Source organism: Strigops habroptila, chromosome 23, assembly GCF_004027225.2.
Source record: "Strigops habroptila isolate Jane chromosome 23, bStrHab1.2.pri, whole genome shotgun sequence".
Classification (NCBI taxonomy): domain Eukaryota; kingdom Metazoa; phylum Chordata; class Aves; order Psittaciformes; family Psittacidae; genus Strigops; species Strigops habroptila.
The window spans coordinates 251,663-267,669 of NC_044299.2; the positions used below are offsets into that span (position 1 = coordinate 251,663).

At 53.3% G+C, this 16,007-nt stretch overlaps 1 protein-coding gene across 5 annotated transcripts; it reads right to left on the reverse strand.

Annotated features, from left to right (window-relative positions):
• Positions 1–208: 208 nt before the first annotated feature.
• Positions 209–15,389, reverse strand: ACVR1B (activin A receptor type 1B). 5 transcript variants are annotated; one of them, XM_030510455.1, is made up of 9 exons: positions 15,213–15,389; positions 7,546–7,785; positions 6,293–6,541; positions 5,787–6,017; positions 5,299–5,466; positions 4,657–4,813; positions 4,068–4,192; positions 3,347–3,477; positions 209–3,173 (listed from the first exon to the last, which is right to left on the reverse strand). In XM_030510455.1, the coding sequence occupies exons 1-9, from the start codon at positions 15,331–15,333 to the stop codon at positions 3,048–3,050; spliced, it is 1,548 nt and encodes a 515-aa protein (XP_030366315.1). In that variant the 5' UTR covers positions 15,334–15,389; the 3' UTR covers positions 209–3,047. The 5 variants fall into 5 exon arrangements, with proteins under 5 accessions (XP_030366315.1, XP_030366318.1, XP_030366319.1 ...); XM_030510458.1 differs by having other exon boundaries at positions 7,546–12,289; positions 15,213–15,229; XM_030510459.1 differs by lacking the exon at positions 15,213–15,389 and adding an exon at positions 12,375–14,932 and having other exon boundaries at positions 7,546–12,289.
• Positions 15,390–16,007: the final 618 nt, after the last annotated feature.

A 16,007-nucleotide genomic window follows, 5' to 3' on the forward strand; every position in this document is an offset into this window, starting at 1 on the left:
CATTCCCTGCAGAGGCAGTCCCGGTCTCAGCTGCTCATCCCTGCCCGGGCTGGAATCCCACCCTGCCGCATCCTTCCCCCTGCTCCCAGTGCCCTGCGAGTGATGGGAGCTGCATCCCCACTTATGAGGGAATAGCCCGGGATTCCCAGGAGGTGATTCCAGCCCCACCTCGGACCCCACGGAGCAAACCAGGAGAGACTCCACCACCTCACGTGAATAAAACAACCTTTTAATCATGTACAGCAGAAATCAACAGCCTCGGTTTATATTAAACAAAAGATTTCCTATCTTACACCGTATTTACACTTGCATACTGAAGAGGTAAAGTGTCTAAGTGGCTATTTTACAGTCCATTTCTAATAAAATATACAAAACCCAAACCAAAAAGGGGCAGGGAAGTACCAAGAGATGGGTTCTGAAGCCAGCGTATCCCTGTTCACCCGTACCTCTGCCTCCCCCCGCCGCCCTCTGCCCTGTGGTACCCGACATCTCCCCTCCTCATCCCGTGTCCTAAACTGCCTGGAGCTGGCGCATCCCAGAGCCGGGCAGTGATTCCTATGCTTGGTCCCAGTCAGCTCCGTCAGCACTGCACCTCCCCGGCACGTGTTTGCATGGAAAGTGCTGTTTAAATGCTACATAATCAGCGTTCCCACCTCGGGTGCTCCTCAGGGAGCCTCTCCCGATGGCATCTCTCCACACACAAAGCTCCTCCTGCCATCCTGCTCACAGGGGGACCCCTTGGGGCTCCTCCGGCTGCTGTTTGGTTTAGCGCTGAGGCAGATGCATGTGTGGCTACAGTTGGATGGGGGTGAGTGAGTCAGTGCCAGTCACGGAGCTGAGCTGGTCCTTGGGAAGCACACGGAGCAGGGACGGGACACTCGGGCACAGAGCCCACAGGGCAGCACGTGGCTGATGGACCTACCGGCACCATGGGCTTTCCTATGGCAGTTCACAGTCACTACGACCTCCTCCTCCTCCTCTTCCTCCCCAGGGCCCTGGTGCAGCAGCTGGAGAGTCTTTAGGGGCTCTGTAAAGTGCCACCACCTCGGTTTCTACATGCAGATGGGGTTGGTTAAGGGAGACACACGTTCAGCTCTGACTGAGACAGTCACAGGGGAGGGAGCTGCATGTTCACAACAGGGACCCTCCAACTGCTCTAAACCTCAACACGGACCCTCCAACTGCTCCAAACCTCAACACGGAGCCTCCAACTGCTCCAAACCTCAGCACAGCCCTTCCACACTGTTCCAAGGCCTCCTGAGCAGCAACCCCGCCCCGGGAGGATGCACAACGGCTCCAAACACGATGTAAAACCCCCAAACTCCTCACTTCACACCAAGTCACAGACAAGACAGGGAGCCTGGGGGAGGATGGACACACAGACAGACACACAGACAGCAAGAAGAGAGTAAACCAAAGAGAGTGAACCGGGGTGGGTGGAGCAGAGATGAAGCCTCAGCACAGAGCAGGAGCAAGGGCTGAGTAGAAGCAGTTCCAGTGTAAATCGAGCTGTGTGCATTTGGTTTCTTCTCTTTTTTTCTGGGTTTTTGCAGTGATTTCTTTACAAACAAGAGGTAACAAGGAGAGATTTGGGGGTTTCTTCTCTTAGAAAGAATTAGCAATAGTCAAAAAAGTTAAAATCCAGACCCTCCCAGAAAATAATCATCATCATAATCATCATAATAATAAAAAATAAGAATCAAACCCACTCCAGTTAAAAGTTATGGCTTCAGAGATAGACACTGCAGAGACTGACCTAACACCAACACGCCAGCACTGCCCAGGCTACCTTTAACCAGCCCTCAGCACACCAACCTCCCCTTCCTGCCAGGTCCTGCTGCAGCCAACAGTCACCCATCCCTAAACTGACCCTGATTCAGCATTTCGTCAAAGGAAAAGTCATGCAGATCCCCCCCCCATGTTATACACAGCCACTTCCAGGTTATGAGCTATTTATATGTGGATAGTAAAAAGATGGACATTGGTTTCCAGCCCCACAGCCCAGTGTCAGCTCCTGAGTGTGCCACAGGAGGAGCAGAGCACTCCTGGCCCCCGCGTCTGGATGGGGCACTCAGTCTCCTGTGTCGCCCCTTCTCCATCCCCAGCACGCAGCGCGGCTCCGTGGCACCTCTTTCCCTTCCCCAGGTCTCTCTTTCCACCCTGAATTACAAACCCCAGGGGCTCAAGACAAAAAACCCCCCTGGATTCCAGGAGCAAAGTCTGTTCCTCATGTGTTTTGTCTTAAAAAAGGGAGGGGGTGGCAGTGAGACAACCTGCAGCCCGGGCAGCAGGGCCCCAGCACCCAGCGGGGCTGGTTCTAAGCAGCCTGTCCAAGCCAGACAATGCTCACGACTCAACAAGGAGAGCACCAGCGCACAGCTCAAGGAAAGGACACTCAAGAGAGAGTTGCACATGCACAGGAAGCACGGACAGAGATGAGCCACCCTACGGGCAGACACTGCACGTCTACAGGAGGAGCTGAGCAGCAGAGGGGACGCGCTGTGCATGCAGACACGTCGCTCTTCTTGCCTTGGAGTTTGTCAAGCTGAAGACAAAGGAGGGAAAGGAGTTTCATGAAGCTGATCAACTGTTCAGGCTCAGCCTCTCAGAAGGGAGCACCATTAGTTTTGCTTTTGCTGCATTAAACGTGCCAGTCCCTGGAAAACGTCCTCCGAGCACGACCAAGGAAACCTTCCCTTTCCCTTCCCACTCCCAGCACCCGGCCTCAATCCTGGCCCATGGGTGAACTTTACAGGGATTTCCATTAAAGAAACAAGAGTTCTGATCACAGCTGAGATCCCTCAGGCTAAATCCCTCTCCAAGAAGTCTTCACGCTGTCAGGAGGTGATCATAAAAGGTTTCAGATTGTTTCATACCCAAGCAGGGAAAAGAGCAATGCCATAGGCTCCGTCACCCCACCTAGCAGCCTGGAGTCATGCTGTCTGGTTGGTAGCAGTAGATTGGGCAGAAACACGAGGTAGGCCTCCATCGCACGTCTACTCTAGCATGGCAGCTTTGTGCAGTTTCCTCCTGCTGGGGCTCAGAGCCTAGATCTTCACATCTTCCTGCACACTGAGCTGGGAGAGGGTCTTCTTGATGCGGAGGGCGGTGAGTCGCGCCGCTCCGTTGGCGTACCAGCACTCTCGCATCATCTTGCCCATCACCCGTAGTGCCTAGGCAAGAAACAAGGGCAGATGGCAGGGCTTCTCCTCCCTCCAAAGCCCAAACCACTGCCAGGCTGCTGCTGCATGGCTGGACACTGATACAGCCTCCTAAAACTGGAGCTTCACCTATTCCTACCTCCTTCTGGAGGTGAAGGGGACGTGAAGATGGAAGCAGCCCTTACCTCGTAGCTTTGCCACCAGTTTGGGATATTGGGCCGTAACTTCTGATCACAGACGACCTTCCGCATCTCCTCAATAGACGGATCAGAGGGCACAAGGTCGTAGTAGGGAAGCTGATACTCTTCGTGGATACCTGAAGGGCAGAGAAGGGGAAACGCAACGCCTGGGAGAAGGGCTCAGCAGCACAGCCTCACTGGAGGCAGACCAGCACTGGGTTGTTCTACATGACTCACTGCTGGGATGCGTCAACGCTTTGCAGTTATTTCCGAGAGAAATGAAGACTCTGGGATTTGAGTTTACAAGAAAAATGCAGGGAAATAAAATGCAGCTGCCCCAAACGAGAAGAGAGTCAGAGCGTTGGGATCACCACCGCCAGCACCGGGGCTGAGGGCAGCAGCTCTGCCACATGCAGCACAGTGTCCTGCCTGCCCCTGGACGTGCCAACACATCCAGTTATACTGGTTCAGGGGAAGAAAGTCACCCCCCAAACGGGCACCGCCACTTCTTCATCCATCCAAAGGAAGAGCAGCAACCAGGTAGAGCATTAACCCTCACAGGCCTCTTCTAACAGCACTCGTGGGGCACTTAACTCCCTCAGTGGTGACGTATCTCCCTGCAGCCCTGTTCTGCAGGGACCCTCAAACACCCTGTCAACAGCAACACCAAGGCTGGGAGAGCCAGGAGCAAGCTGAGCTGATGGCATGGGGACATGAAGGGTGTTACCTCCTGCGTTGCACCTTCGAGCAATCTCCCAGTAGACCAAGCCCAAGGCGTAGATATCGGCACATTTAAATGAGTCGAAATGCTTCATGTTAATGGTTTCATCCAAGACTTCGGGTGCCATGTACCTGCAGAACAGGAAAGGGACAGCAGCGTCACTCTGAGATTCTCTGCAAGATAGTAAATGGCAAGTTTGCCCCACAAAGCACTTCCCAGCAGCCAAACTCCTGCTCTGCAATGGCCTTAATCAGAACAGAACTGGGCCCCATGGTCTAACAGAGTGAACAAAACAACAACAGCAAGTTGGGAAAGAGCTAAAAACATCCAAAAGCACATCACGCTCCAGACAAAAGGCTCTTGAGAATGCCAAGCTTGTTGTCAAGTATTGCTTTAGCTCCCTGGTGTGGGGTTTCTGTAGCTGGCCTAACACCTCTCAGCTTGATGGCACCTGGAGACGAAGGCGCTGACATCCCCTCAGCATCAATCCGACACTCTGTGAGATCCCTCGGCTTAAGCCTGGGATGCTCAAGCAGCAGCTCTGCAGCTTGCTGGGTGCACTCTGACACCTTTGAACACGAAACCATTCTCCTACCGTTTGGTTCCAACCCTTTGGTTTGGTGCAATATCAATGGTATCCGTAACGGAATCGTGCCGGACAGCCAGGCCGAGGTCAGCGATGGCACACGTGCCATTCTTCTTCACCAAGATGTTCTTCGATTTCAGGTCTCTGTGAGCAATCCCAGGCTTTCCTAAGAGAGCAAAATAGAAAGTAGCAGGGGTCAAGGTCTGGTGAAACGTGGTGCAGAGACAGAACCGGATTTCAGGGCGTTAGTTAAACTCTCAGTGTTGCAACACATCTTCCTGTTCGGAGCAGAGCAGAGCTGCCACGCTGCGGTGCCAAAGGCTTCGCAGGCACTGCTGATGCAGTAGCACCCAGAAGCCTCAAGAGGGACATCAACTCCATCCTCCCAGGCATCAGCCACGCTGATGTGGCTGGAAGGAGTCGGGAATTCTGCTGCTGCCCTGCTGCCAGGCAGCACTAATGTTAGGATGGGGAGGTGAAATGCTACCCCACTTTGCAGCCAGCCAAAGCCATCAGTCCATTCCTGCTCAATACTGACCAGACGAATGCAGGCTGACTCAGGCAGCGTTCTCTGTGCAGCACATTAGTCCCCCTCCCCAGTTCTGCTTTATTCTCCCTTTAAGAGTCCCCAGCACCTTTTCAGGCTCTTACCCTGCGTGCCCACAATCTCCATGTGCAGATGGGCCAGCCCACTAGCAGCAGACAGGGCGAGCTTGATCATGCCCTCGATGGTCACTGTGTAGCGGTTCAGGTAGTCAAAGAGGGATCCGTGCTCGTGGTAGTCGGAGACGAGCCACAGTTGAGTCCATGTTCCATTATCTGCAGCAGGAAAGAGACTGTGCTCAGCACACAACCATGGAGCATTCTGCTTTTTGGGACAGAGATAAGGGTAAGGCTGCAGCCCAACAGCCAACCCAGGCAGTAAAGAACTTTAAGGCCAAACAGGACTTGAAGTGCAGCTCGAGGCCCATCACAACGCTCACCAGCAGCAGTTTTCCATCTCTTAGCACAGAACATTCAAATATACAGCTATTTGGTTGAATCCTTGAACCATTTCACTGTAAATCCAAGCGAAGAGATGCACCTTCCATGAGCAGCCTGCCCGTGGGGGAAGTCTTTGCTCTCAGGCCCCTTTTTACCTTTGTTATCCGCAGCAATGAATCCCAGGATGTTCTCATGACGCAGCATCACAGTTTGATATATTTCTGCTTCCCGAAACCAGGAACGCTCCTCCCGAGAGGAGAAGATCTTCACAGCCACATCCCCTCCACGCCACCGGCCTCTCCACACCTCCCCGAAGCGGCCTTTGCCAATGATCTCCTGCAGGACTATGGTCCGGGCCACGGTGCGTTGGACAAACAGGGGCAAACCTATGGAAAAGGGATTGGAGGAAGGAGAGCCCGTTGCAGCAACACAGCAGCAGTTAAGGAGGAGCTGAACTACTGCTCTGACCTGGCCGAAGCACTGAGCACTGACAGCATCTACTTCAAACACGCCCTCATATTACTCATGCCAAAGCAACCTCAGTAGGGTGATGAGGCAAGAGCCTCACAGCCAGGCAAAGCTGAGGCAACCAGGAGCCCAGGATAGACTTCTCCAGCCCAGGACAAGTTCTCATTCATCATTTCCAGTCATATCTTCATACCTGAGCCAGAGCCAGAGGTGGAGAGATCGTAGACTAGATCTTGCAAGGTCTTGTCCTTCGAAAGGCACATTTCACAAGAGGGGTCTTCCATGTCCAGCCGCTGCCGATTGTGATAGACTCGTTGGTGGTGGTGAAAAACAAAGACCACGATGATCATGACAACAAACACCAGGAAGACAGGTCCAGCAATCACTGCCACCAGCTCCACAGGACCCCAGCTTGATGGAGGTTCATTGTCTTTCAGGTGTCCTTGGGAGGAAAGGGAGGAGAAGATACTTTTAGAGATGGTGGCATGCGGGATTATTGGCTATTTAGCAGAGGACAGGAGCCCATTCCTGGCTGGATTTGCTCCAACAGCCTGTATTTTACCTTCCCCTTGAGCTCTCCAAGTGGGAGAAAAAGCAACTAGTCAATAAGGACTCATTTCTCCCTCTTTCCCCTTCCCCCTGTCACAACCAGCAAATACCTGGACCTGAGGACAACAATTACTTGTCTTTTTGAGACCGGAAAAGACTTCCCCACTGAACCCAAGGAGGACACATACCACAGTCTCCATATGACCCACTAAATACCAGCCCAAAACGGAGAGTAAGGAGGTATGAGGAAGTACCACGTGCCCTCTCTGCCCCAGGAGTGAGAAAGCAGCAGACATTTCCCACACCCTCCCTTCAAAGGCAAAGCTGCTTCCTCTTTGTGTATTCAGAAGCCGGGCACCCCTCCATCCCACACACCTCACTCTGAACCTGCTGCAGCATTCCCATACTTCAGCACTGACAAGATGTGCAGGCCTGGAAGAAGGAAAGCAACTCTAGCTGATAAAAGGCAGCAGATTTGAGTGCAATGAGGCAGGAATGGGATCTGAGCCATGCCCAGGGACCACGCAGAGGCCTCAGGCCGCTGCAGGCACGAAGCATCACGCATGTATTTAACTGGAGATGAATGTGGTGCTGCTGCTCCTGGAGGCCTGGGAGGAAAGCAGCAGCAGGGCTGGTCAGCTGAGAGAACCTGGAGCTACAGAGTGCAGTGAACTTTGGAAGCTTCTCCTCCCCTAAAGCCCAACCTCACCGTGCGGTGACACTTTGTCAGCCACTGGGGGAGTTCAAGCAACTTCATGTTTTAATTTGAAGCAGTTTGATCCCTAAAGTGGAAATAACACAATGGAAATAAAACTAATGCTCCATCCTAAGGGCAGAAGTGAAAACAGGGCCAAGAACTCCTTACTCCCACATCCATTTCTTCAGCTCCCTACTTACCACTGGGAACCATCAGATCAATTTTGTTGCAGAAATCCGAGTAGCAGCAGTGAGTGTTACGCAGATCTTCCGAGCTCAGACAATAGAAGGGCTTCCCGGCAGGAATCAGTTTTGCCTCGGGAATGCAGGTCCGGACGTGGTGTTTGACACCATCTAGGTTGAAGACTGAAACCATGCAGGCACCATCCGTTTCACACGTGGAGTTTGCTTGCTTGCAGTCGGAGCAGAGACATGTCAGAGCTGCAGCACCCAAAGGAAAAGCAACAGCTTAAAACCCACTGGAGAGAAAACGCTCCGAGAGAAAACTTTCTTCTTTCTCTTTCCCATTTCAGATGGAATTGGCCTGTTTTAGGCTCAGGGAGAACTGGAACAGAACGAGCCAGACTCAGTGTTTCAGCCCTGCAAGAACCCAAGTGAAGGCCAGCACACGTGGAAGCAGCTGACTGTCCAGACAGCCCTTCTGCCTGACCCTGTTGCAACCACAAGCAGCGATGCCCCAAGTCACCCCTGCAATCTAGGCTAGATTTGAGAGCTCCACTCCCAACCCAACCCAGGCTCCGAACTCACACTCAAAACAACCATTACTCAACCTGACAGACTTGATTTCACCCAACTCAGCTCCACCAGAGAGGAGCTGCCCATGAGGGCTTCCTGAGCAACGACCACCCCAGCTCATAGGAGACAACAAGCATTTGGCAGATGCAAACCAACCCCAATTCAAACCAACTCCACAAGCCAAGCATGCTGCACCCAGCCAGCTCAGTCACTTATTTAGTAACTGCTTTCCTGATCCCAGACACTACCTTGGGTCAAATGAATTCCTGGCTTTTTGCCTGCTCTCCAGGAAGATTCTTTGGGTAAAGAGAAACTCCGAGGCAGATTCCCACATTTTGCCACCTCCCAGCTGTCACTCTGCTATTCCCAAGCTGGAACACTGTAAGCAAATCCCAAGCCTTGGGAACAAAGAGGGAACACGGCAGTGTCAAGGAGCAGGGTGGGGCTTGCTTGCAGGGTTTTCTCCTGCTTTCATCAGAGCTCTCAGCCTTCCCGCAGGGATTCAGGAACATCACTCGCCCACTGCAGAAACGGCCTTTCAGGTACACAGAGCTTGAAGAAGTGGTTTAAGAAGATCCCAAGCCCCACAGTGAGCTCTGCCCTGTCCAACAGCTACATCCTCTATGTCTGTGGGGACCCTCTTGGTGCTGGGGGCACCTTGAGCTTGAGGAGAAACAAGCAGGTCCTGAGCAAGTGCAGGGCTGGGTTAAGAGGAAGACGCCCATTAGCCCTTATCACCAGTGTCCCAGGGACATCAGGCAGGCTAATGGCATTACTCCTCACTTAAGGCCACTGTGCTCTTCATTTCCTAGGTGGTGTTGGGAGCTGCTGAACAGCCCCAAGGTGGGCTCTGCAGCATTTCCCACAGGCTAAATGCAGATGTTGGCAAGTTTGGAACCACCACATTGAAAAGGGCAGGAAAGAGCCAGTAAGATCCAGAAGAGCTGCTTGAAAAAGCAACATGAGCAAATGTAGCTGCTTATTATGTGCTTAGCACAGGCCAAGGAAAAGGGACATGGAACAGGAAAGACCCTGAGGCTGAACTGTATGGAGAAGGGCTGAGAGCACTGTGCCCATGCATTCTGCAGCTTTTAAGGGGAATCTTTACAATGCAAGGAAAAAGCAGCCCACTCATGTTGGCCTCACAAAGAGCTCCAAGTGTTGCCAGTGGCCAGCAGAGCACTGAAAAGACAATTCCTCCGCGCACTTGGGGGAACAAAGGTTGGTTATAATGGAGATGATATGAAAACAGGAGATAGGAAAGAGCAGCCAGGGCACATTCCTACCTTCAAGTGTACTTAAAAGTGTGTTTTAAAGCATCTCCTTTATTCCTTTCTCAAAAACTCAAGGTACAAATTAAAGGTATTTAAACCACACACACTTCACCATTTCGGCTCTTTTCTACTTGATTTGGAGCCAGTAAAATTCCACTTTGTTCCTGTTCGACTCATTTCTAAGGTCTCAAAGCCAAGATTTAGGCTGTGGCACTTTTCCTCCCAGAAGTAAACAAAACACTTCAAGGCACCAATAAAACTGGTTTTGTAAAGTTCTTCTTGAAGGATCTGGCCTGAACCGAAGCATCGCTCTGGGAGGGGAAGCAGAGGAGCTGGTTTTAGCTGCTCAGTTCCATTGCTAGCTTAAAGCAACCAGTTTACCTGCGAGGGATGACACCAGAGCCCCACTGCACAGGGACACAGTGAGAAGATCCTTATCTGAGCAGAAAGTAGAAGTTTCCTGCTAAGGAGGGCTACGGCCTCGCTTCACCTCGTGGGGATGGTCCCCCTTTGAGACAGCCTTTATTAACAGCAATCCTTAGGTTGCACCTCCAAACCCCCCAGGGGAAGGGGAGAAATAAAAGCTCTGTCTGATGAAAAAGCCCAGGATCTACACCTACCATCACTGCAGCCATATCCTCCCTAAGCATCACCTACCACTGCCTGCAGTGCTGCAGGAGAAGGGCCCTGCTCCCAGCAGCGAGGAGGATTCCAGCATTTCAAGTCTGATTAACCAAAAGGGAAAAGTTCTTCTTATATCAGGAACAGGACAAAGCAACTGTTGTTTCCCACGAGATTTGGGGGTCAGAGGATGGACACATACACAGAGCCCCCCATCAAGCACCTCTTGGGTGCTCCCGAGAGCAGCCGGGAGCAGCCTGGGTGAAGCAAAAGGACACAGGGAGTGAATCAAAGTGGTTTTCATGCCAACAGCATTCTTTCTATTGGGGAAGAAAAGCTCCTGTCGAGCAAAACATATAATCTACTTAATAAAAGCAACTGACTGGGCTGAAGAAAATAGATGGGGCAAAGGGAAACAAAAGAGCAGTTCAGGCAGCGAGCTCCCCTCTCGGAACGCCCGGGGATGAGTCTGCAGGGAAGGTGCTGCACAAGCTGGCAGCAGAGCCTGCTCTATCTGCTCAGAGACAAACCCAACCCTTTAAAGAAGCTGTTTAAACAAGCCTAACATTAAGCTGCAGCTCCTCAGAAGGAAAGCTTTGTTCTCACTCAGGAGCCGGATCAGGTTGGGGTTTATATTGAGGCAAAGCCTCGCTGCGATTCAATCCCAGGCAGGTGACAGCAAGCAGGTAGGTGACATCAAGCACAGCACTGAGCCAGCCCAGGGCTAGTCCTCCCCCCTCCTCCTGACAACTGGAATGGTTGGTTGGCATTGCCACAAGACAAAAGCTCTGCCTGATCCTCCACAAGACAGCCCAGGCTCGGTGCTGGGCCCAGGAGCTGCTCCCCTGAGGCACCCAGGGCTGGGTTCCTGGCCGTGACCTCCAGGCTGCTCCTCAGAGTCAGCAAAGACGGTCAGAGCCTTGGGTAGAAGCTGAAGCCCAGCTCCAGCCTCCCTCGTGCAGTTGACTGTCACAGAGGATTGATGTCCCTTTGCATTAGCTCCAGCAGAGAAGAAAAGCAGTGAAGCCCTTTTTCTCCCCATTAAAAGTAACCTGTATTCCCAAAATGCCTCCAAACAAGCAGGTGGGGGCTGTGGATTAGAGTTCTGGGCTCCAGGGAGACTCAAACATGAAGCTCTGACAGTCAAAGAACATTCCTTTTCTCTCCCCAGCATCTCTCTGAGCTCATTTTGCACAGCTCTCTTCTCGCCCAGGATTGTGTGTGTCAAGATGTCTCTGCAGCCAGGCAGGGGAAAGTTCCACCGCAAAATGCAATGGAATGGTGTTAACCATCTTTTGGAATCCATCTTCCAGTGCTCCTGAAGCTGTGCTCTGCAAGATGCCATTTGCTCAGGGCTAAATGCTACCTGCTGGAGATGTGTTCAGATAAATAACCTGAGGATGATCAGTGGTAAAACTGCCAATAACCACCCCCATATTTACCAGATAAAGAGTTTTGCAGGCTTGGAAGCTGCTGTTCTTTTCCAAGTTTGAATTGAGGCTGGAAGAACAATGATTCCCTGACTCTGGACCAGGAGCTGCACCCAACTTAATGAGCCCCAGCCTGGCCGTGATGGTTTAATGCTGCAGCAAGAGACATGGAAAACAACTGGGTTTGTACCTCTGCCGCTTCTTTAGATGCTCTAATGAAGAGAGACGTGTGTAAACACGCTTGGAAGAAAGGAATCCCTTTCAGTGTTTTGCTATATGCTGTGCTGGAAGAAAGAAAAGAAGAATAACCTTTATCACAGAGTGGTTTGCCCAAGAGCAGGTTAGGAACAGAATCCATTCCCTTGTGGTGAAGTAGCAGAGCTCTGTTCCAGGAGCCTCTTTGTGCTCCTCCTCAACTGGACCACCCCAAGAGCAGGGCTTCAAGAGAACAACCTTCAGTCTCCAAGGCAGGGATGAGACACTCAAAGAGCCTGAGGAAGCCTTTCAAACCACGGATTTACTGTCCATTAGATTCACCTCAATTCTGCAGTTGGGATCCCTCCATCCCTCCCTAGGATATGACCCCTCCTGTGGCCCACCAGCATCTTCGCCAAGCCCCAGAGCCAGCTCACCTACACTCGCCAGCTCCAAAATCAAGTGCAAGGCCAGCTCTGGATGCTCACAGTGCCCCTATTTCCTGACAAAGGAGCTGCTGAGAACTGATTTGCCCTTCTGTAGTCACAGCACCATCACCTCAAGTATCTTTCCTACATCTTGCTGCCCCAACCATCTTCTCCTCCTCCTTTTGGATCTCAACATCTCTTTCGCTCCTTGCTCGTGCTTCTGAGAACTCCTGCCCTGCTGCTAAATGAAAGAGAGTTAAAATTAGCTACAAAGTCCTATGAAAAAAGCACTTCCATGCAAGTCATCCAGGAACTAAAAATTATACCAGGGATATTTCAAGTTGGAAACAAGAGTCCCAACTTCTTCAAGCTGGCTGCAGTCCCCTGGCACAGGCTGAACCTGCCATGGCTGACTAGAAAACATAGCCTGAATGGAAAACAAGGCAGGAAGAACGTGCTTTCACCTTGAAAGTGAAGAACTTTCCCTGCATCTACGCAAGGAACACAAAAGGAAAAAGCTCCTACGTGACTTTTAAAGAAGTGAATTGACAGGAGGCTCCTCATGAAGAGGTTAATGAGAAGAAGGCCTTGACATTGCTGCTGCTGCTGCTCTTGTGGAGACACACAGCTCCAAACCCCCTCTCCAGGCCCTGTCCTGGCACCTCTTTTGTGTTTTAACTTGTTAGGAAACCAGTTTAAAAGCCACCCATCCCATCCTACCCCATCCCATCCCATCCCATCCCATGACTGTGGAGAAGACCTGTGAACCACACAGGTCACTATCTAAGCTCTCGAGGCTTAACCCCAAAGCTGTATTCTGAGGACACTGGCTTTTTCAGAGCCTAAATACCAAGTTGTTTCATGTGCAGCCTACATTCCAACACCAGCAGTCCACAGGTCACTTCTAAGCAGCAAGCCTTTGGTTAAGGGGCTTTTCTGGTGAGAAAAGAAGTAAATCCAGGTCCAGGATCCATGAAAAGGGAGGCTGGAAAGCCAATGGCTTAACCGGAGAGGACAAAAGAGCGCTCCCAGCCCACGGCCTGGCTCCAGAGCTCAGCACCAATGTTTCAGCCCTGTAACACCAGGGAAGCTCGAGAGGAGCAGCTCCTCCTGGGGCTGCTGGGACCTGCTGGTGCTGAGCACATTTCCACTGTCACCACCCAGTGAACTTTGCTGCTCCGAGAACTGACGTTTCACTTCGCCCCTTTCGCAAGAGCCGTTTCCGGAGCATCCACCACCGGCAAACCCGGAGCTGTCTGGCCAAGGAGCTGGGGGAGTTCAAGAATGCTTCTTGGACACTGCTTTCCATTTCCAGTCAGAGAAGCCTTCCTTGGAAAGCTGTAAGATGGGACTTATGGCCCACACGGAGTTTGCCTGATTGAAGGGGGTAAAGGCTTTAAGGACGTGTTACTCATCAAAACTGCTGGCCCAAGGTTGCTCCCCACGGTGTTCCTTTGCTCTCTTTCAAGCAAGCAAACAAAGCCAACCTACAACCACCCTGGAACTATCACTGCAGAGGCACCTCTCCCCCTTTTCTAAAGGCAGGAGCATGGGGGGCCGGTTTCTCCCCTGTTTACTGCTGCACACAGAGCTTCGCGGCTCCCAAGCACTGCAGGAATCAGGATGGTTTTCCAAGCTCCCCTGCTCTGTTGAGATCATTGCAACAGCGAGGGCAGCCCCTCACACAGCCAGCAGCATCATGGCTGCTCCAGCAGCAACCACTTCCCAGGTTTAGAGCCCCCATTCCCGGCCATCCTGAAAGCAGGCGGAGCTCCCACCTTCCAGCCACAGCACCAAGCTCCAGCACACGCGGAGCGGAAACAATAAGCAGTCCTAGGAGCCCAATATCAAAGCACTAAGAGCTTCCAGGAGATGCACACAGTCAACGGGCCCTTTCCTGTTTCTTTTTCTTTGGCATAAACACCAGCTGTATATAAACGTGTGATGAGCCTCGGTGCCATTGAGCACACCGAAGCTGGAACACCGTCCTCAGGCTGGCTTTTCCTTCAGGTTAAAGCAAAGCCGCTCTTCTCTAAAGCACATCTGTACTCCCACATTCAACAGGACTCCCAAATCCACCCCTAACCTCCAGCCCTAGTGGGGTTTAAAGCCATTTTCTGCTGCTGACAAGTCCTGATCTGCACCCATAAAGTTATTAGCAGTCGGTTGGGAACACACAACATGAAGGGTGAGAGGATTGGGGAGGAGAACAAACGTTTCAGCTCCTGTTGGAACAGGTCCCTGCGTTACACAAGCAGAGATCGCCCCCGATAGCCACAGAGCCATGGGCTGCGTGAAGCCGAGGATGCCGCCAGCCCATCCTCTGTCCCCACCAAGAGATGCTCAGAGATCCCTGCGGAAAAGGGGCTGCCTGCCCATAACCATGGAGCTGACACCCGGCATCCCCATCAGGTGAAGGGAAAGGATCGCCACAGACCAACCAACCCAAACACAAAGAGTTTTCCTCATTCACCTCCCCCCAAACAAACATTTACAGTTGTTATAACCCAATATTCCTGTTTTAAGGAACCCCAACCAGAAACCCGCAGATCCCGAGAGCTTCCATATCAAGCACAGACAGCACCGAGCTCCCCCCAGCCTCATGGGATGAAGCCACAACCCCCTGAGGCCTCAACAACAACGTGGTGCCCCTTCCCCTGTGCCCCCCCCGGCGCCGCACAACCCACCGAGGGGCCCAGCCCCCCCAACACACACAGACCCCCCCAGTTCTTCCCCAGAGCCCCCAAATCCCATTTCCCATCGTTATCCCCTCAGGACACACCGGCTCTTCCCAGCCAAAGCCAAGGCGAGGGGCTGGCTCCGCGGCACCAGCACACACGAAGGGGGTGTCCCCCCCCTCCGAGACACCGCATGGGTCCCCTTCACCCCCCCGGGACCCAGCCCCACACCGGGGCCTTGACACCCCCAGACCCCGCCATGGATCACCCCGATTCCTCCTGCCCCCCAACCCAACCCCTCACGGCCCGGCCCACACCCCCGGGGACCCCCCCCACCTCACCCCCCCCTCCTCGCCCGGCCCCTCCCCTCGCCCCCCGCCTCCCCTCACGATCCCCCCCCGGTTCCCCTCACGGCGCCGGGCGGGGGCGGGGCGGCGCGCCGCCATGTTGTGCCCGGTACGGGCCGGGCCCGGCGCCGCCACTCACTGCGGGCCCCGCCGAGCGCCCCGGCCAGGAGCAGGACGAGCAGCGGGACGGCGGCGGGAAGCGGCGGCGGCGGCGGGGGGCGGCGGGCGCGGGGCGGCGGCGGCGGCGGGGGAGCGGCCATGGCGAGCGCCGCGGCCTCGGAGCGAGCGGCCGCCAGCGCCTGCGGGAGGGGCGAGCGCGGCCGGGGGCGGGGCCAGCCTTAAAGGGGACGCGCCCCCGGTAAGGGGCGGGCCTGGGGGGCGGTGTGTGTGTGGACATGTATGTACATATGTGTGCGCAGTCATGTATGCGCGGGGTGTGTGCATGCAGCCGTGCATGGTTTTGTGTGTGTACGTGTATGTACATATGTGCGCAGTCATGCATGTGCAGGGTGTGTGCATGCAGCCGTGTGTGGTTTAGTGTGTGTGTTTACATGTATGTACATATGTGTGCAGACATGTATGTGCGGGGTGTGTGCATGCAGCCGTGCATGGTTTTGTGTGTGTGTGTACACATATGTAGATATGTGTGCAGTCATGTATGTGTGGGGTGTGTGCATGCAGCCATACACGGTTTTGCATGTGTGAAATCACGCATCGTGTGTGTGTGCAGCCATGCATGATTCGTGTGCATACAATCACACGTGATTTGTGTGTGCGTCAGCTGTGCATGCGTGTACATGCATGTGCGGGTGTGCTGATGCTTGGTGGGGACTGAGCCATGGCCGGCCAGGGCACCGCAAGCCCTGCCCTACTCAGCCCCACATGCCTCTCACCCCATTGCCAGCCCTACCAAGGGCCAGCAGCTGCCCAGTTC